At 38.9% G+C, this 15,542-nt stretch overlaps 1 protein-coding gene across 3 annotated transcripts in view; it reads right to left on the reverse strand.

Moving 5' to 3' along the window:
• Positions 1-347: 347 nt before the first annotated feature.
• Positions 348-15,542, reverse strand: part of ERAP1 (endoplasmic reticulum aminopeptidase 1) — a 39,271-nt gene continuing 24,076 nt past the window's right edge. For all 3 annotated transcript variants that reach the window (XM_011944294.1, XM_011944293.1, XM_011944295.1), the window contains 11 exons: positions 15,180-15,311; positions 14,964-15,035; positions 13,187-13,341; positions 11,162-11,241; positions 10,480-10,663; positions 8,595-8,751; positions 7,739-7,923; positions 6,688-6,849; positions 6,065-6,205; positions 5,440-5,521; positions 348-1,576 (listed from right to left, as the gene is read on the reverse strand). In XM_011944294.1, coding sequence (XP_011799684.1) covers positions 1,421-1,576; positions 5,440-5,521; positions 6,065-6,205; positions 6,688-6,849; positions 7,739-7,923; positions 8,595-8,751; positions 10,480-10,663; positions 11,162-11,241; positions 13,187-13,341; positions 14,964-15,035; positions 15,180-15,311 — 1,506 coding nt within the window. In that variant the 3' untranslated portion in view covers positions 348-1,420. The remainder of the gene's footprint in view (positions 1,577-5,439; positions 5,522-6,064; positions 6,206-6,687; positions 6,850-7,738; positions 7,924-8,594; positions 8,752-10,479; positions 10,664-11,161; positions 11,242-13,186; positions 13,342-14,963; positions 15,036-15,179; positions 15,312-15,542) is intronic.

A 15,542-nucleotide genomic window follows, 5' to 3' on the forward strand; every position in this document is an offset into this window, starting at 1 on the left:
ATATTCAAAAAGTTCAGTTTGAATTCTTCTTTGCCAGGTGTGAGGATTTCTGCACCTTATAGTCGGCGCAAAACACACTGCAACTTTAATCAAGTCAGCAACACAGCACACTGTGGGTTCGATAAGTCCCTGTGTAGCAAGTTTTCAGAATAAGAAATAAAATCTAATTCTTAGGGTATTATCTGACTTGAACTCTGTTGGTTTACCATGTTAGTAAACTGTGCTTTCTATAATCTATACATAAAACCTGAGCAGCAACTGTGTGCTGAAGCAACTGTGTGTGAAGTCTTCACAAAAAACTTCAAAGCCAAAGAATGTCCTATTTGCTAATATGAGCAAATATTTTGTTTCACAATGTACTATCATTTATTGGTAACCCTGCGATAATCTACTGTCAGTAAATGCCAATAACTAGTTATTTAGAAATTGTAAACTAGGCCAAATAAGAAGCAGACAGAGAAAAGAATCACCTCCCTAAGAAAAGGGTTTTCCTACAGACTTGAATGCACTCTGCTTTTTCAGAAGAGATACTGTATCAGTCAGGGAAATAGATGACACTCAGAATTATCTGAGGGGGGGTCTATAAAAAGACTTTTTGCAAAAGTGCAAGCACATTATGTGGAAACCGCAAGTCCCACCAGGACTAGTAAAAGCCAGGCTCCCACTGAGGCCCCCAATCCTGAAGGGATGAGGAGGGAGCAGTTACCAAAATCCAGAGGTAGAGAAGGCTGTGTGGAAAAGAGGGTCCCCTCTCAGGAGCTAAGACCCTCAGGGGATGCCAGCCCGAGGCATCCAGTAAAGGGAAGAATACCTCCACCTACTACCTCCTCCGACCCCAGCTCCTGCTCTCTGGCTCCCCATTGACCAACATCCAAAGGGCAAGGAAGCTTGATGACTTGGCCTTTACAAGTCAGCCCCCGGGCATGGAGCAAGGAAGAGAGGGGTGGGCAGCGGGTCTGGAGGGGTCAGCGGGGAGAGCCAGAGCTTTAACCCAGCCATCGTCTGGCTTAGTCTCGGATCCAGGTATTCATTGTTCAGTAGTCGACTATTCAGAGTCTTTCGAGGAAACTGATGAAACAGTTTATGAATGACAAATGTGGGGCACAGGGTTTTGGACACTGGGGGGCTTAAGCGTAAAATATAAAATGAGAAGAATAAGGCACTTTATTCCTCTGTGGCAGGGAACCCAACACTTGGGTTTACATTGCAGGGCAGCACCTGTGATGAATGAAACGCATGGTAGCGATAGCCCACTCATGAAAAACTAACAGCCAATCTTTTCACCGGGACAGTCAAAAAATGAGTGAGGGGGAAAAAAGTATCTTCAGCTGGAGCGAAAACAGCCCTCTCTAGTTTGAAAATAACACTCAACAAAATGTTGGTGATTAGAGATAACAGGAACCTGGAAAGGGAGGAATTTTTACAGAAGTTCAAACTTTTCACTTTGCAGCCACACTCTGATTTTATCAAAATTCTTATCCATCCAACGGATGTTTTCTTCAATGGTTTCAATTGTCTGTTGGACACAACGGAGCTGAGAACCATTTTCTTTCAAAGAGCTGAAGAATCCTTTTACCTTGTGAGGAAAAAGTGAGTTTTAAAAAATTAATTTTATTACATTAACCAGATGTAACTTTAGTTAAAACTGAAGCCAAAATTCCAGCATTTGTCAAAATTCTATACAGAAGGCAGTCCCAGCTGTCTGAATAGGATTATGTACACATAAGCTGTATGAAATGAGCTCATGCCTCATGATGTCAAGTTCTGTGTTTTTTCTCTGCAGTTCTTTTGTTTATTCCCAGCTGCCAGACTTTAAAAGACTTCACTGTTTACCATTTTATAATTAAGATTTAATTGTGTCTATTTAATGTGTTATTCTGTTCTATACTCACAGATGCAAACTTCATTTTTTAAAAACATGATATCTAAAAAGCAGAATGTGCAGTCTCTTCTTTGCCAACCAAAACAGTTTCCACCACATAAGTGCCGTCTTCCTCCATGGGCCTGGCCTTGTATGTTATTATAGAAAACTGTGGGGAAAGGGATTCTTAGCAAGTTATGGTGGTAAAACCCAAACCTTGCCAAATTTTTTAACCTAATCTACAATTCATATATTGTTGTCTCAAAGTTCTCCATGATTTTAAAGAGATAAGAAACTCTTGTGTATCTCCTGAAAAATATCTTTGTTCTTCTTTCATTTCTGGGTATCTTAACCCCTTGAGCTCACATGACAGATAGGCTGGCTTTGCCACAGGATTGGCCATTGTGCGATTCTGTTTCACCTTAAAGGGTTATTACCCTTTTCCCATAAATTTTCACAGGATTAATCCATCAATTTTTGATTTGGTATCCAGGAAGCAAATGTAGGCCAAGATGTATTATTTATTCAGCATAGATTCCAGATAGTCAATTCCTTAGAAATCCATGTCATAATACCATATTATTAGTTTGGGAATAAAGAGGGGAGTAGGAATGGGTTTTAGAAAGATAAGATTTCAATTTTAAATGATGCAGAGTTGTTTTAAAATTATATGTCAATACAGTACAACTTTTCAATGAGCAGAAGGCATGGCCTTCTGCTGTAGCAACCTGGAAAATACTTCTACACTATCTTAAGTTGTAGCTCAACCTACTGCTTCATACTCGCTCAGAACACAAGATTAATTCACAGTCAATTAAAAATCACTTTGAGCACTATTCAACAGTCAAAGCACATCAATAATCTTACTAATTGCTCAAATCATTAATCCTGAAGGAGCTCATTATGATAGCTCCACTAAAAACAGACCTTCTACAACAGTGAATCCAGCTGCTACCCATTACTCTTACCCTTGTCCTGACCCAAAAATCATCTCTTCTGTCTTCACCTGTCTTGGAAATGCAACATCTCAACTGAATATTTGATTCAGACTTGGCTCTTTAAGAACAATTTCTGTGCAATAAGTAGCACAATACAGGGATAGGAAAACAGGTTTATCCTACTAACTTGATTTGAGCAAATGATTTAACTTCTATGGAACCCAGTCTCCTCATCTGTAAAATGAAGAGCAGTGGTGAAGGATGTAGGTATATAATGCAGGTAAAGTGCAAAACCCCAAACCCAGCATGTATCAGGGACTTAACCTCATCCATTTGTTCACCAATATTTACTCTGATATTTATTCATCCGTCTGCTGTAATTACCGTGCTAGACACTGAGGATGCAGCAGTGAATCAGGCAAGCATCCTCCCCTCATGGAGTTTACAGTCTTTTGGGGGATACACGCAGTAAATATGATTACTGTAAATAAACTGCTATGAAGAAAATATGCCAGGGGTACGCTAGTAACTGGGGAGATGTGGCCTGCATTGAACTGCATGATTTTGGGGAAGGTGATTTGAGCCGAGACCTCTCAAAGATAAAATGCCCCTTTCTAGTGAAAAGTTGGTGAAAACTTTCTAGTGAAAAGCCAGGCAGAGAGAAGAAAAAGTGCAGAGGCTTAAAGACAGGAGAACCAAGTGGTAGCCCAGGAACAGAAGGAGACTGAGGGTCTGCAATGTTGTGAGAGAGTAAACCAGGAGAGCCTGTGGGAACTGGCACCAGAGAGGTCCTCAGAAGCCAGGTCATCAAGGTCATGGACACATGGGAAGGAGGGATTTGGAATTTACTGCAAGAACAATAGGCAGGGTTCAAGAAGCCACGGTCAGTTATGGGCTGACTTGCAGTCTTAAATGTGGAAAATGTTTTGCTATTGGCAAAGTGTCAAGGGGCAGGCCAGTTAGGACACTATTGCAATAGGCAAGGCAAGAGATGAGAAAGGACTGGATGGGGTTAAGAGCAGAGAGACATGCACAAGATCCAGTGCATGGATCTGGATCTTGTGCATATGCTGAGAGAGGACCAGCAGGACTTGCGTAATTAGATGTGTGGGGAAGGAAGGACTCAGGATGACTCATATTTTATATGTCCATAGTTTGCTCTCCCTTATGATAACATCTCGGGCTCTTTAATTTTCATGCCCTGCTTCAGGGTCTTTGCACCTGACGTTTCCTCTGCACACAATACTCCTCTAGATATCAGCATTTCCTTCAATATCTTCTCAAATGTCTCCTAATCGTCCTATAAAATGGCACCAACCCTCTACCCCAGTCCCTCTCCTTGCCTTATTCATCTTCAGAGCATGTAACTACTTGACATCAGTTGATTTGTCTGTAATTGATTCCCACAGCAGAAATTTCAGCTCCATGACAGCAAAGGTTTTGTCTGTCTGTTCACTGTTATAGCCACATAACCTAAAACCATGTGTGGCATATATGTCTTGAATGAATGCAAATGAATGAATGAAATGCTTTGTTGCTATAGATCTTGTCTATGGATGACTACCTTTCTGGTCAAGCCTTTGTACAGCTCTTCAGTCATCACACAGAATATCTCTGCTCTAGACCTCGCTGGAGTTCAAGGTTGAATTATTATATGCAAGTTAATTTGACAAGCCTGGATGAGGCTACTGAAAACTGGAAAAAACTACGAGACTGTAACAACCCTTCATTCTTTTCCATTTCCAAAGCTCTCTCCCCATCTCAAGCTAGAAAATAGTATAACCAGACTACACAATGGAACCACTCCTTAAAAAGTTAATATTAGCCTCTCAGCTTTTATCTAAATGTACCATAGTTTAAGAGCCATGTCAAATTTGTTCCACAACTTTACTATATGAAACCTTATTATAGAAGGGACACCACAGAACTCAATGGCCCACACATCAAAGTCCTTGAATTTAGGACTGAAGAAAAGTCTGCTTTTGTAGAAAACGTGTATGCTTCATGTTCTCTTTTACCAGACAGTGAGAATAACTCGTACTGATTCCTCATTTTTCCTTGACTTCTAGGAATCTCTGTGATAAATTCAGGGGACAATTGCGAGAATTATCCTCAGCCATAAGTCCCTCACATGGTTATCACCTGCCCATTATGTATCTTTTTGTCCTTCATTTTAACATTTCTTTTATACATGGATCTTAAAGCTGCCTGAAATTCTGTCTGAAGGTAGATGGTTATATAATAAGTGACAGGGAACCATGAACTTGGATGGTTTATAAAGAACCTAGATTCCAGATCTGCCTCTTTAACAGTAGCTGGATGACCACTTCAGTCATTTATACCTCAATGCCCACTTTTAACCTCCTTAAACAGGGACATATTGTCTCAAGTAATTTTTCTTCAAGTCCTAAGGTTTTAAATGGCAGAGCTAAGACCTCTTAACATGTCTGAGAAGAGGCACAGTTTTCACTAGTTTAATTGCCACTGATTTATGCTGCTGTCAGTACCATACCATCCAAAAATAACTTCTAAATGACAAAATCCATTTCTAACTCACCACACCCTCAAAGTATTTTGTCTACCCCATATTAATTAGCTAATTTTCATTTAAGATTAAAAAGATATATATATATATATTACCTCTTCAAGCCATGTTCTTGTGGAGAATTGATTTGTTGTACCCATTACCATGTGGGCTATGGAACGTGAGCCAAGTTCAAACCTAGAGAGGGAAATATTCAAAAATGGGTTGTGAAATATTCATTTAACATATATTTTAAGGGCCTCCTATATATAATACCTTTTAACTAAAAACTGATGGGTGTGAAAGTATAAAATATGATGTCTATCCAATGTGTTAAGATCTAGCTCTAAAGAATAATACACACCAACAGCTTAATAAAAAGTTAAGTATCCAACAGAACATGACAGAGGCAGGAAGTGCTATAAGAGTTAGACAATGACAGATGCAAACAAGCAAATGTGCTCGTGGAAGGCCTGGGCTGAACTCTGAAGAGGAAGGCTTCATAAGTCCATGGGCTCACGAAGGGGTTATGCCAGATGGAATGGAAAACACCCCTGTACATATTCACAAATTAGCACTGAATTCCAGTTTTATATTTTCTACAAATATTTTAAGTACTTCTGCCTATCTTCAATAAAAAAGTACCTTTAGATTGTTACTGTTCTTCTACAAACAACAAGGCTGAAACACAGTAAGGTTATGAACTTATTCAGTCACAGCACAATTTTTGGCACCACTTACTTCTGTACAAGTTTGTTCCAGTTTTCCCTCAGAAATTTCCAGGCCAGTGGGTATCCTACTGGGTTCCTGCCAATGAGTACAAGAATTTCTGGAAACTCCTGAGTTTTTATTTTATCTCCCTTAAAGCTTTCATCTAGTAGCCTGAAAGGATTAAGAAAAGAAATGTTAGCAATGAATAGGTGGTGAAACAGTTATGAATCACTGCAATAAAATTACTTGTAAAAGAAAAAAAAAGTCTGCCAATAACAAAGGTTAAAAAGATAAATGGGTAACCAGAATCCTGATAAACCCACTATAGCTATATAATAAAAACTAACATTTATATAGTATTCTCATATACCCTCTCATTTGCTCAAAAGAATAGTTAAGGAAGAGTAGCTCTAGTAAATATTTTAAATATGTTGTCTTTTTAAAGATATACAAATGTATATGCCTTTAAATATTTTTCCTGACACCTCGTTCTCCCTAATTATTTGCCTTTCTTATTAGATGTATGCTGACTTGCAGTATGTTCCCAGCAGAATAGACAATTCCTGGCCAAGAAAACAAAAATAGATGCCAGAATGATCTAATCTAATCTAATTTTCCTTGGCCACATGAACATGAATGAATGAATGACTCACCATTGAAGCTTTTCCTTATTTTGGGTTGTGCAGAGGGCAAATTCAATTTGTTTTTTCTCAGTACTGGACAAAGAAGACTGGTATTTACTATAAAGAAAATCCCAGCCTTCTGTGCTCTGGGCCCCCACAGCAAACACTGCCAAGGTCACATCGATAGGCAGGCTATAGAAAGGAACACACGATGAGAATCTGAGATGCAGTAAGTATGTTTATAGGCATAATGGTGACCAGTTATGAACTGCTAAACTGTCCCCATGATCAGAGAAGCATAACTGAAAATATAAGCAAAAACTACCGATTTCCTTCAGTTACACTTTGTAAAAAAAAGGCAAGAGAAAACTATCTAAAATTAGGTTTTAAGTAGCCTTCTCAAAAATGTAATGTGAAATGCCATTTTTTATAAATACCTACATATTTAAATAATGATGCTGGGTGACTCCATAGGGGATCACCTTTCAAGTCAAAAGAAAGAAATTCAAACTGTATTCAAAATGTACACCATGATCACAAGTCAGGACTGCAGTAGGACCACTGTTTGGATTTCTTTAAGCTGAAGCATGTAGATTGTTGGCATAAATGTTTCCTGGGTGGGGTTTAAGCTCCAAATGTAAAAGGACTGAAATGTAGCTGAATAGGGATTTCCAGATATGGTAAAATCCTACCTTGCTTAGACAGCATCAGCAATTACTATGCATCCCTGTCAGGGACTTTAGAAGCCCAAAGAAGCTACTATAAAATACAATGCCTGTGTTTCTCTATGGCATGGCTGTCACAGTTTAAAACGATTTTGCATTGCCTATACAAAAATGGGAATTATTCCAATACCATCCTAACTCCCCAGATATTTGACTTTTATGCACAAAAGTTCCCTCCTAGCATTTCTTAAAGTTGAGAGATACATAGATAAATCTTAAAAAGTAATTTATTTTCCAAAACAGGGCAGCAGGGGAGACACTTACACTTTTTGTTTTCCCTAATGTTTAGTACCAATGATGGAAAACAGAAAACATACCCTTCACATCAACAAATTGGTTATTCAGTAAGGACTGACCTCAAGTTTCCATTGGATTCCTTCCACTTCCTGAAATAGCCTTCTGCCCTCTGTACACACGGCTGATACTTGCGCACACAGGCGAGCAGGAGTAGCTGACTCCGCAGCATTCGCTCTGAGACCGAGCCTTCGTCTGTCCACGTCTGCTTATCAATGAGGTCCCTTAGCAGCCTGATGAGGAAGGCCTGAGGGCATTGCACAGGGGAACAGGGACTAGTATTGTCACAGGTCATTTCATGTTAATATAATCCATTATGGTCTCAGATGATGGGGGCTAATTTTTAAAGCATAATCTAACTTTTACTGTATAAATCATGCAGCACTGTTTATATTTAATTATAAAAGGGTCAAAACCAATAAATGATGAATGACTTTCATATTTTCATAACAAACTTTTATAAGATATCCTATCTACTTAAAGTCAGGATGAATTGCCACTTTTAAAACAAACTCAGAGTTTATATGACTAAATTTTGAGAGCAAATTATGCAACAAGACTTCATGACATTTTGCCAAGAATAACAATTTTGTGCCTCTTCCTCAAGTACCATGAAGAGTCCCAGAAAATCTGAATGTCAGCCATCATAGTAGGAAAGGAAAATGAAATAAAAGGTTTGTGAAAGGAAGGAAAAAACAAATCCATGCAAATTAAGCAGAGTCTAAGAATGCCATTTCTATTTTTAGTGCCAAATAAAACCACAATTTTTGCTAATCCATCTAAATACTGAATTAATATTTATTTGCTTTTCCTTAATATGTATATAAAGATACACACAAACATACACACACACGATTAACATTCTTTTTAACACAAAAGAAATAATAATTACATAACTATTTTATTTCAGGCTTTTACCTTGAATTGAGTTTCCACTTCATTCATATCTCTTTTCTCCATTAACTTATACATAGGGATCAGCTCATTCAAACCTTGAAATACAGGCATAATTTCAGTTTCATGTTTCAAGTACAGGGATAAATCCAAGGCCTTTTCAATGGACAGCTTCCCAATGCTGAACAAGAGACACTGTGGTTAGTGGTTTAAAAGTAAATCCAGGAAGTCAACATTTTGCTTCAAAATATATTTTAGTCTTCTAGCAAAACGAACAATCAGATACAAATGGATAACTACTTATAAATAGAAAACTACAGCCAGGCACAGTGGGTCATGCCTATAATCCCAGCACTTTAGGAGGCCAAGGTGGGTGAATCACCTGAGGTTGGGAGTTCGAGACCAGCCTGGCCAACATGGTGAAACAGTGTCTCTACTAGAAATACTTAAAACAGTCAGGCATGGTGGCACGTGCCTGTAATCTCAGGTACTTGGTACTTGGGAGGCTGAGGCAGAAGAATTGCTTGAACCTGGGAGGCAGAGGCAGTGAACTGAGATGGTACCACTGCACTCCAGCCTGGGCGACAGAGTGAGACTCCATTTCCAAATAAATAAATAAATAACTACTATATAAGTCTCTTTTCTGTCACATGTAACACAACACCTGGCATGTTTACAATAGGGAGGAAGTTTCTCAAACAGTAACATCCAGGGCTAACATGTGGAAAAGTCAGAATGGAAGCACATCAGCATCTGTCCCTGCGAAACACTGGATTGTGTGCTGAACTTCTAGAGCAAGCAAGGGATTTCCATCAAAGACCCTTTAGGAAGCCTGGTCAAACAGACTATCATCTGGTCAAAACTATGAGTCCCTGGAGGAAACACATTTTCTTCTCCATTTCAAAAGACACTGCATATCATTAGAAACCCTTCATTACAGAGGGTTAGTGTTAAAAACCTCAGTGGTAGGGTACATATTATATAAGTTAAAAAAAGAAAAAAGAAAAAGCCCTCTACGGCTCAAGCAGAAATATTCTACAGAGGGGAATTTTTTTAGGCAGAAAGAAACAGCTAGGTAAGCAACCCTTAACTTTCTCCCCCATTGCTTTTTCTCACTTCAGGAGGCCCAGTATGGTGGTGAGAAGAACCAGAAGGCACTCAAAATTTAGGCCAGAAGGATATAGGTATGAGGAGAAACAGAGAGAATCTTTCCCACCTGCATGCTTCCTCTTAGGACTTTAGATCTGCCTACATGTTGAATAAGTTTGAGTTTTAGGCTTTGGGAGCATTTCCTTAAAAACCGTTGTCATGGGGGTTAAAAAAAAAGGAGGGGGGTAGTGTTAATTCTGTCCTCACACACTCAGAGATCATTTGGTTGGGCTACATTTTATGACCTATATTCCATAAAGATACTGAAAAGTTCAGGTATCTGGTTTAGGAAAGAAAACAAAAATCCCTTCTTTAATCCAAGAAATGTAATGCAAACAACTTGAGCCTATGTCACTTAGTCTTCTAAAAAGCCTTCAAGGCTGTTAAAGACCCAGTGATGGGAGAAACCTGATCCGGTATAGCAGAGCCAGAAGAAGCTGAGGGACCACGCCACCGCAGGGACAAGGCAAGGAGTTTCGCCAGGATGTTGATCTCCTGATTATCTACACTTCTGCCTCAGTATGATCTAAACTGTTAATGAGAAAGATTAAGATACAGATTCCTTCCTTCAAATGCCTTAGTAGTCACAGACAGGAGGTTAATTATAAGGCTAAAAGCAATCTTGGGTTGTTAGAACTTGGAGGAAAACACCTTTCAACTTCTTGTTATCTATCAATCATTTTTGTCTTTAGAAATCAAGAATTTGAACAATAACAGCTGCTTTCAGAAATAAACCAAGACTTTGTGCAGCATGTATTACCTGACGAGCTGAAATGCATTGTTAATGAGACTCGCCCGATCATTACTGCTGACTGCTGTGTGTGTTCCTTTTAAAAGGCCAGTCAAAGAGTCCCATCCATCATCCTCGTAATGCACAATGTAATAGCCATTCATGCCCACATTAAATTTGATCCATTCCACCTCTTCTGGGAGGATGAGCACATCTAGAGTAAATAAAATAAATCAAAGCTCCATTTGCTCCCTTGCCTGATGAAAGCTTTTCTGATCAGAGACTGGGCAAGGAAATTAGAGAAGAGTTTAATACTGAACAATCTGAAATCATCACTTATTTCTTTCAGAAACCAGAAAACAGCAACTCAATAGACAAAAGCTAACACTAGCTTTAGACATCAATTTTGTGAGACTTATAGATCTATGAAAAGAAAGCAACTACGTATCTGGCCATACATATGATATAAAACAGTAATGTTAACAAAGTAATAGGGAATGTTCACTGGTAATCCCTCCTTTTTAGCATTATATAATTCAACTATAATCTCTATCTGGCAAGATACTGGCCATTCTTCTTTGAAACCAGAAAGTATTTTCAATCTGATCCCTTTTGCTTTAACCGAGATAAACAGCAAAAGAAATAACATTTTAACCCTACACATTTTCACATTCCTCCTTGAATTAAACTGGTTGTTTCCAAAATAAATTACCTGTTTTTGTTTTTAGCAAAAATCGATGGACCATGTCTGATTTGCTGGTGATGAACGTCAATGGAACATGCCACAGGTACCTAAAAGAAAGGAGAGATTGATTGTTCATTTGTTGATTCAATTCAACAAGCAGTTATTAAATCACCTATCATGTGCCAGGCACTGGTTAGTTAGAACAAGATAGTACCAAAACTGCTACAGCCAAGCTCTCAAAACATCCCCAGTCTGTTTTCCAACTTTGCAGGGAGTGTCAGCTCAGGCACTATTTCTTTTTCTTGGACTCCTTGAGCAGAGCTAAGAATTTGGACTCAAGTGAACCCTGAAAGCCTTTTTACAGTGATTGGCTGATTGCATCTCAGAGGCCTAACTTCAGGAGTCATGTGCCTCCTGAATCGTATACTAGGAAGGACACAACATCACCTCCTTGGGATTCCTGTCAATGATACATAAATTGAATCTGATCATGGAGAAACAGCAGAAAATCCAAACTGAAAGACATTCTATAAAATAACTGACCTGTACTCTTCAAAAATGTCAATATCAAGAAGCCCAAAAAAGACTAAAAAGCTATTTCAGAAAAACATGGAGACCAAAAGGATGCAACAACTAAATAAAATATGTGATCCTATATTAAATCTTAAGTCAGAATTTATTTTCTATTTTGCTCTAAAGATATTTTTAGGACAACTGGAAAAAGTTGAATGGGATTTATAGATAACAGTATTGTATCAAGTTTATTTCCCAATTTGGATAATTGTACTGTTGCTATGGTTATATAAGTGAATGTTCTTGTTTTTGTTTGTTTGTTTGTTTGGAGATGGAGTTTTGCTCTGTCGCCCAGGCTGGAGTGCAGTGGTGGGATCTCGGCTCACTGCAACCTCCACCTCCTGGGTTCAAGCAATTCTCCTGCCTCACCCTCCTGAGTAGCTGGGCCTATAGGCGCCCGCCACCACACCCGACTAATTTTTGTATTTTTAGTAGAGATGGCATTTCACCATGTTGGCCAGGCTGGCCGAACTCCTGACCTCACATGATCCTCCTGCCTCGGCTTCCCAAAGTGCTGGGATTACAGGCGTGAGCCACTATGACTGGCCATAAGTGTTCTTGTTTTTTAGAAAATACTATGCTGAAGCACTTAGGTTTGAAGGGGAATCATGTCACCAACTTACTGTCAAACAGTTCAGAAAAACACATGCCAAGTATATACATACAGAGATATGTATATGGGTGTCTATGTAGATAGATGGATATCGATTAATCAAGATTTAAAGGCTCCTTAATCCTTTTGGGAAGATGGGGGAGAGAGGTATATACACACACACACACACATATATATCCACACAAACATATATATATATGTGTGTGTGTGTATGTGTGTGTGTGTGTATACACAGAGAGAGAGAGAGAGAGAGGTGAAGAAAGTAAAGGAATAAAGAGTTAACATGTATCTAGGTAAAGGATATATAGGAATTTGTTGTGCTATTCTTGTAACTTCTCCATACGTCTGTAATTGTTTCAAGATAAAAGAATTTTTTAATGGTATCCATCCAGGGTCAATCAAGTTGCAGCATCTTGTTTCTAATAATATTCTTCTATAGCATTAAGCTGACAAACAAATCTAACTCAGAAGACAACTGAGTCTCTCATAATTCTCAGAAATCACCTAAATTTTTTTGTCCTCAGCTCCAACCAAATGCTAGGCGCTATTGTAATCTAGTAGCAGTTGCTTAGGTTGGAGCTGATTTCAAGCCAGTAACCAGAAATTACCATCTTATCAAATTACAAAATATGAGAATGTTAAAGTAATTATATCATCAACTTTACTGAGAATAACCAAGGTTTAAAGCCTCCTTAATCCTTTTGGGAAGATGGGGGCAGGGAGTATAAGTCAACTTCATAGGATACACAGATGCAGTTGAAATATTTTAGCAATAGCGGTAAGGGCATTATTTCAAAAACAAGGTTCCATCCTCCAAGGCAGATGTTACCTAGACAACAAAACAAATTTTACTCTATGAGCATTACCCAGTGTCCGGGGCGCCTTCAGAGCCCTTCATGTAGTGCTCTTGCTTCATGTGTACATTCCTCCCCCTCACTGTGATGGTTATCAGGGGAAAACCCTTCTGCAGTGTCCAAGTGTTCATCATGGTTTTCACATCCAGTCCTTCCTGATGCCAATGCTGGTGTGTACACAAAAAGGCAGACACATCACCCACTTAACCCAACTCTAAGAAAAGACAGAACACCAGCTTGTGCTCAGTCACTACCAGTTGCCAACCTCCCCTCTTTGGAGTGTTTTCTGATCCCCTTCTCAGTGTGATGTTCCCAGCCATCACACTTCCATTAAAGCACCAACTGTTTGAGTGTCATTTTCCTCCACTACACATACGTGTCTAAAGGACAGGTAGCATACCTAGTTCTGCCAGGCACACTTTGGGGCTGGCAATAACACTGGGCACAAAGCAGGCATGTGAATGAATGAAGGAGGAGAAGGGAGAGAAGGTGCCAGGTTTTCAATACCTACATAACTATGCTGGTTTCAGACAAGCAAGGTGGAAACAATGTTCAGTCAAGAGCCTGTGTTTCGAAAGTGAGAACACAGAGATGACCCACACTCAACAAATAGTGGGAACTCAAAGGGAGCTGTTTTTTGATACTAAAAAAGCTTTTAAGAAATTATTTAAAAGGTAGTAAAGACTGGGTGTGGTGGCTCATGCCTGTAATCCTAGCACTTTGGGAGTCTGAGGTGAGTGGGTCACCGGAGGTCAGGAGTTCAAGACCAGTCTGGCAAACAAGGCGAAACCCAGTCTCTACTAAGAATACAAAAATTAACTAGGCGTAGTGGCGCATGCCTGTAATCCCAGCTACCTGGAAGGCTGAGGCAAGAGAATTGCTAGAACCGGGGAGGCAGAGGCTACAGTGAGCTGAGATCGCACCACTGCACTCCAGCCTGGGTGACAGACTGAGACTCTGTCTCAAAAAAAAAAAAAAAAAAAAAAAAAGTATTACTAAAAAGATAACATGTGCCACAGGACAAATCTAGAAACTACTGAACAAAGCAATCTCTAGGAACAAAAAAAGCCAAGAAAGTAAAAAATATAAAAAGAAAAAAGAAAGACAAAATTCTGTTGAATCCCCAGACTCACCCTCAGCTTCCTCTGAAAACATCCCACAAGTCCAGATGAACAGAGACTCAGGCTGTTTTGTGACTAGATGTTATGAATACTTTATAGCTTAGCAGTTAAAAACATGAGTTAGATCTAAATTCAAATATCTGCTCTGCAATTTACCAACCAAATGTCTTTGTACTTCATGTTCTCAACTTTAAAAATAGGGATACTAATAGTACCCGGCTCACAGGTTTATTATGAAGAGTAAAGGAGATAATATATATAAGTACTTAACATGTGCCTGATTCATGGCAAGTGTTCAAGAATGCTCAGTGCCACTGTCTTTGTACAAATGCAGAACTCTGGAAATGACTGACATATCCTTTTGACTGCTACAATGCAGCCATAATCTGCTATAGAAATGTCATAAATTCACTGCTTTACATCGTGAAGCTGAAGAAATCAGTATCAGTGAGAAGTATTACCAAGGAAAGCTCTGCAACCCTCCTGTATAGACACATTTTAAGAAAAACTGAAAAAGATTATGAGTCTGGTATAGTTTAAATGCAGTCTTATCTGGAATGAGGGTGATATAATCACGGACCTCAGAAAGTTTGGCACAGAGCTATCTTTCAAAGAATATGTAGTAAAAGAATGTGCTTGGGGGAACATGTACAGATATAGAAACTTACTGAGAATGAAGATGAATGTTGACTTCCAGAGCAAAAGCCATCCATCCCTTTTACACCGTCTGTAGGGCAAATCTAAAAACCAAAACTAAACACATCACTCTTATTTCTATAGGAAACAATTATTCTCCTCAGAGGGATTAAGATGATTCTGGGGAAACAAAACAAGATGATAAGCCTGTCAATCCCAAATGCAGAGATATTCAAAAACATACTCACACTTGCCATACTATCCCACAGGTCCTCGTTTTTTGTATTTTTATAGCTATGCTTCTGGAGATACCGTACAATAGCACTTTTAAATGCATCAGCACTAAGATACTCCCTTAGCATATTCAGAATACAAGCTCCCTGAAAAGATAATAGAAATAATTGTTATCTATAGTTTGGTTGCAATCTCATCTGAAATCACATATTCTTTTGCAATAAAACACATTTCTTTGAAAATGCAACTGCAGTAACATTGTTAATGTCTGGCAATTTGTGAAACAGCATAAGCAGGTTAAACTTGGACCTGTTTAGGCAGGGGATTTGTCTAATGTGATTGTTTATGCTCTGAGCCCACTGGGGCCCTTATTTTCT

The sequence above is a fragment of the Colobus angolensis genome, unplaced genomic scaffold (genome assembly GCF_000951035.1).
Source record: "Colobus angolensis palliatus isolate OR3802 unplaced genomic scaffold, Cang.pa_1.0 Scaffold23, whole genome shotgun sequence".
Classification (NCBI taxonomy): domain Eukaryota; kingdom Metazoa; phylum Chordata; class Mammalia; order Primates; family Cercopithecidae; genus Colobus; species Colobus angolensis.